Source organism: Brassica oleracea, chromosome C7, assembly GCF_000695525.1.
Source record: "Brassica oleracea var. oleracea cultivar TO1000 chromosome C7, BOL, whole genome shotgun sequence".
Taxonomy (NCBI): Eukaryota; Viridiplantae; Streptophyta; class Magnoliopsida; order Brassicales; family Brassicaceae; genus Brassica; species Brassica oleracea.
The window spans coordinates 5,349,237-5,354,906 of record NC_027754.1 but is presented as its reverse complement, the minus strand read 5'-3'; the positions used below and the strand labels follow the sequence as shown (position 1 = coordinate 5,354,906).

Below are 5,670 nucleotides of genomic sequence, written 5' to 3'. Positions count from 1 at the left end.
AAAAAATAAATTGTTAAACATCAATATCATCTAGGTTAAGTATACTAACAGCACAAATTAAAACATCACAAAAAATATTTACATAAACATTATAATACAATAATTTAATCAAAAAATACAATTCAAAAAAAACAATATTCAAAAGAATAGTTATATACTTAATATTTGAAAATCAAAGATATTTTTGCTAAAATTGTACTTAACTGGCCAAGGAGATCGACCATCTTTTACGGATCGATCGATTGTTGAGCATCTGGTCGATCCAAAAATACTCTGCAGTTTAATTAAATATCTAAAACATTTATTCCAACACTCAGCAGATAGTTTTGCTAAATATGATAACTAGATAGCCAAAAAAATTACAAAAAAAATATTTAAATAGTAAAAAATATGTTAATTTAACGTGTTAAAATTTAAAAATAAATTTTAATTATGACATCAATCTTAACATTTATATAAATATATATCATAACCTAAATATAAATAATTTAACAACTTAAATTAGAAAAAAATAAAAATTTCGGGCGTAGCCCGGGTTAATCCCTAGTGTAAGGAATAACAAGGAAATGAATGAAAATGAATAAAACAAGAGGAAAAATCTATTTTTCTCCTAATTTAATAAGGAATAATTGTAGTCTATTTTTTCCTTAAATTTTAAGGAATGTTAAAGAATAATAAAGAACAAATATTCCTTGTAAATGGTGTAAATTAGAAGGAATCATAAGGAATTTACTATTCCCACTCATTTTCTTGGTGACAGTTCAGACCCTATATAATAGTATCTACAAAATGGAAATACAAAAGGAAAACGACTTTGGTTACAATGCCGCATGCATTCCACGTATTAGGAACATAATAAATTGATAATGAGATAAATGCATATCAGCATATGCATCTAATCGGTCTATAACTAAAAAGTCATTCTGAATAAACCGCCATGCTTTCCTTTCAAAGGAAAAAAAAACAAATCGCCATGCTTTGTTGCCGTCATTATAAAACGTCCAGCATGTTTATTTCCTTGCGAAAATAGTGTTAGCCAAGTACCAAAATAAATAAATAATCTTTCGGACGTCTTTGTTTTCAGTTTCCGCCGGTGTATTTAAAACCGAACCGGCTAACAAACCGAAATTTTTTTGAGATCATGGGTTATTGTGGTTCAACCAGGTCTGAATCGGGCTCGATTGAGTTTACTTAGATTAAACTAAATTTAATGATATTTTATAAATAATATGCATATTCTTAAAAAAATAAATCATATCAAATAAAATATTTAAATAGCCATAATGTATAGAAAAACTTAAAAATAACAATTTAAATCAAAAATCAATATGAAAAACACATTTAAACTTTATTTGCAGATCTTATCACTTTAAATCTTCACACCTTTAAAAAAAATTATATACACATTACGTAAAAGTTATATTTTGAAATACAAATTTTACAAACGTAAATGTTTCAATTATTTAAAGTTTTCAAAAAAAGTGATCATGAAATAAGAAATAGACAAAAAAAAATATCTTAACGTGAATATTAAACTTTGGAATCTTGTAATTTATGAGTTGTAGAGACGACAAAAGAAAAAAACGAAAGATAATACTTTATTAATCTTTAATAAATCTTATTTTACTTAAAAAAGAAAAAAAATAATTATTTCATTAACAAAATTTTGGCTTATATACGAACCGGGGGTTGACATGTTCATTGGGTCACCGATTTCCGGGTTTTGGATGGTTCAATATGGATTTTTAACTGGTTCGATTTAGTTGAGTTTTAGCATTAACCCAACCTAAATTATTTTTGGTTCATGGTTTAATCCGATCCGACCGCTGGTTCGGTCCGGGTTTAAAAACAGTGGTCTGCACGGACATGACAACTTGCATTTGCATTAGGTCATATCTGTATGTATAATCATTATCAATTAGATCAATACAGTTTTGTAAAACGCATACGAAATGTCTGAAAATTTATATTTTTTTCATTTTTTAAGTCAATAGATAAGAAATTTATTTTGAAAATTCCTTGCTTTTAATGGGATAATATTGTAAGAAAAAAACAATTGAAGAGGAAAACCTCACGTTATCTATCACTTTCAATAGTTTTTTGGTCTCCATTAAAAAGGATAATTATTTTTAATATTTTAGGCTCAACAGAATTTTTTTAAATTCTATAGATTTAATTTTCAATTAATAAATAAACTAAAAGATGCCTAAATCTGTAAACTTTTAAACTAAGGACAAAAGAATAAACTCAAAAAGGAATATTAATTAATTTCAACTAATAATTAAGAATTAATAGAAGTAGTTAGCAAGATAGAGACGAAGGCCAAATCATCTCCTCTCTCCCAAACAAACATTAAACTCTTGAGACTTGACGTTGATTTCGATGTCCACCACTACCACCACCCCTATATATATATAAACCCCTCCAAAACCTAAAGATTTCATAATCACATATCACCGTTTATAAAAAAAAAAAAAGAAAAGACCGTCGCAGATTACCGAGTACAGAACTCCCAACACAAAACGACAACGTTGTCACTGCTCCTCCTCCTCCTCCTCGCAGAGGCTCCGACGCGCTTCCTCTCCCGCTATACCTAACAAACTTCTTTTTCACATTCCTCTTCGCAGCCACCGTCTACTTCCTTCTCATCAGGTGGGGCGAGAAGATCAGTACATCGACGCCTCTTCACGTCGTTAACCTCTCCGAGATCCTCTCACTCATTGGAGTCATCGCGTCGTGCATCTACCTCATCGGCTTCCTCGGCGTCGACTTCGTTCAATCAGTCTTCCTCCGATCATCCTCCGACGACGACGACGGTTGGATCCCCAACGACGACGAGATCGATCGCCTCCTCAAGATTGAGTCTGATCTTACTTCCGAGGAAGACGAAGAGATCGTCAAGTCCGTGATCGACGGAGCCACCTCGTCGTACTCACTCGAGACGAAGCTCGGAGACTGCAAGCGAGCCGCGGCGATTAGACGAGAAGCGGTTCAGAGGATGACCGGAAAATCCTTAACTGGACTTCCGTTTGACGGTTTCGATTACGATTCGATCTTGGGACAGTGCTGCGAGATGCCGGTTGGGTACGTTCAGATTCCGGTGGGGATCGCCGGACCTCTGTTGCTCGACGGGAAAGAGTACTCGGTGCCAATGGCGACTACGGAGGGTTGTTTGGTTGCAAGCACTAACAGAGGATGCAAGGCTATTCACTTGTCTGGTGGTGCTTTCAGTTTTCTCATGAAGGATGCGATGACTAGAGCTCCTGTTGTTAAGTTCCCTTCTGTGAGAAGAGCTGCTCGTGCCATGTTTTATCTACAGAATCCTTCTAATTTCGAGAGACTCTCTCTGATTTTCAGCAAGTAAAGTTTTGAACTTTGTCTAAGCTTCTAAGCTAGGATGGTGATTTTGTATTGACATTGTGTGTGTGTGTTTGTTTGTTTGTAGATCGAGTAGATTTGCTTGGCTTCAGAGTATCACATGCTCGATTTCTGGGAGGAATATCTATCCGAGGTTTGCGTGTGGTACTGGCGATGCTATGGGGATGAACATGGTCTCCAAAGGCGTTCAGAATGTCTTGGAGTTTATTAAGACAAAGTTCCCTGACATGGTTGTTATAGGCATCTCAGGTTTGTAGTCTACTCTTTACTTGTCTTGGTTTCTGGATTAAAGTCAGGTCTTTTGATTCATGTTGTTAATTTGGTGTTCAGGGAATTGCTGTTCCGACAAGAAGGCTTCGGCTATAAACTGGATCCAAGGACGTGGCAAGCATGTTGTGTGTGAAGCCCTTATTAAAGGTGAGATTGTGAGGAATGTGTTGAAGACTACCGTGGAGGATCTTGTCGAGCTTCACGTGCTCAAGAACCTTACTGGTTCAGCCGTGGCTGGTTCTCTTGGTGGATTCAATGCTCATGCGAGCAATATTGTCAGCGCTGTCTTCATCGCCACTGGCCAAGACCCTGCTCAGAACGTGGAGAGCTCTCACTGTATCACCCAGTTTGAAGCTGAAGGCGACGACCTTCACATCTCTGTCTCTATGCCTTGCATTGAGGTAAATGCATGTTTGTATATTTTAGTTTTTGCATGTTGTAGAGATTTTGTGTGGACCCCAAACTGATGAATGTTGTGTAATGATGTGGCTACTACAGGTTGGTACTGTTGGAGGTGGGACACAGCTTGCATCACAGTCAGCTTGTTTGAACCTGCTCGGTGTAAAAGGATCAAGCGACAAGGAGAAAGCTGGCTCGAACGCAAGGCAACTGGCGAAAATTGTGGCTGGTTCGGTTCTCGCGGGAGAGCTGTCGCTAATGTCTGCTATTGCATCTGGACAGCTTGTAAAGAGTCACATGAAGTACAACAGGTCCAGCAGAGACATTGGCCCTTCATCTCAAGTGAACAGATGAGCATGCAACAGATAATAAAACAGATTAGTTAAAAAAAAAAAAAGATTTGATGTAATAATAACCTTCATTTGTTTGTTCTTCATTGATTGATCCCGTTTCTAGCTATGTATGTACTCCAAAGCTTCAAACCACCTTATTTATTATGTAAAAGACAATTTAGTACTTTCATGGGCTTTTAGATCATTAATAATCTTTGACAAATGCCAGTTGGATTATCTTCTACGTTTTAAACCAACTGTTCACATCTAATCAGATTAGAGAAGATTGCTTACAGATCACTCATAATCTTTGATAACGGACCGTTGGGTTATCTTTGGCTCTTGCCTTATATGGAAGTTTTATACTTGGTAGGAGTGGTGCTGGTATGATTGATGAACGAGAAAGTCAACGGTTCCTCTTTTTCAACTCTCATTATTTGAGTTCTGTAGTTGTTACAGCCACTTGATGCTTGGTTTGAGTGAAACTAGAGGCATTTTCTTGTTTCTTTGTCTGGTTTTCTGGAGGGAACATTGTTTTAGTGGCTGTGAAATAAGCAATGAACTCCTCATGGTACAACGATCATGCATACTTGCTTTGACCATTACTTGTGTTTCAGCTGTTAGCGCTTGATTGAGGAATTAACATGATTTTAGTAGCGATGGGGTCTACCATGAGCTACTTAAATCCAATGATCATGTTTAATTGCTTGAGTTTTCTTGTTGTTAGCCACTGGATGCTCACTTGATGCTTAATTGAGATTCATAAATCATGGATATAATGTGAAGAACTTAGATGCATTTCTCTGATTATCTATTTTTGGAGGAAAGGAACATAATTTGAGTAGCCATGACATAAACGAGGGCCCCCTTTAGGTTCCAGTGATCATATTAGTACAAAAGTGTAATCAGGATAATCTCCGGGGTTTCAGTTTCATTTTCGGGGTAATATAAAGTTGATTGTGGGTTGATGATAGCTTAGCATCAACATGTGAGATTAAGGCATAATCATAGTAAATGCTAAGTTAAAAATTGTTGTAGTGTTTTGTTGTGCTGTTACGAAGTAGACATCAGAGTTAGGTAGTAATAAATGTTAACATGTGGTTTGTGGAGTTATTATTGGGTTCGACCCCTACTATAGATCTCTATATTCACCGACCAATAGAATTTTATTATTTCAAATTCGATATCTTTTAAAAAAGAAAATAAAATATTGTCAAGTTATATTATGTTTTTAAAATAAAAAAGTAAAAAAAAAAAGAGTAGTTACAGAAAAAATAATTTTTAAAAAAAT

General features: G+C 35.5%; 1 protein-coding gene across 1 annotated transcript in view; it reads left to right on the top strand.

Moving 5' to 3' along the window:
• LOC106302431 (3-hydroxy-3-methylglutaryl-coenzyme A reductase 2) overlaps positions 1–4,563 on the top strand; it is a 10,337-nt gene extending 5,774 nt beyond the window's left edge. The window contains exons 2-5 of the mRNA XM_013738942.1: positions 2,475–3,360; positions 3,446–3,627; positions 3,709–4,049; positions 4,147–4,563. Coding sequence (XP_013594396.1) covers positions 2,475–3,360; positions 3,446–3,627; positions 3,709–4,049; positions 4,147–4,401 — 1,664 coding nt within the window. The 3' untranslated portion in view covers positions 4,402–4,563. The remainder of the gene's footprint in view (positions 1–2,474; positions 3,361–3,445; positions 3,628–3,708; positions 4,050–4,146) is intronic.
• The last annotated feature ends 1,107 nt before the right edge of the window (positions 4,564–5,670 follow it).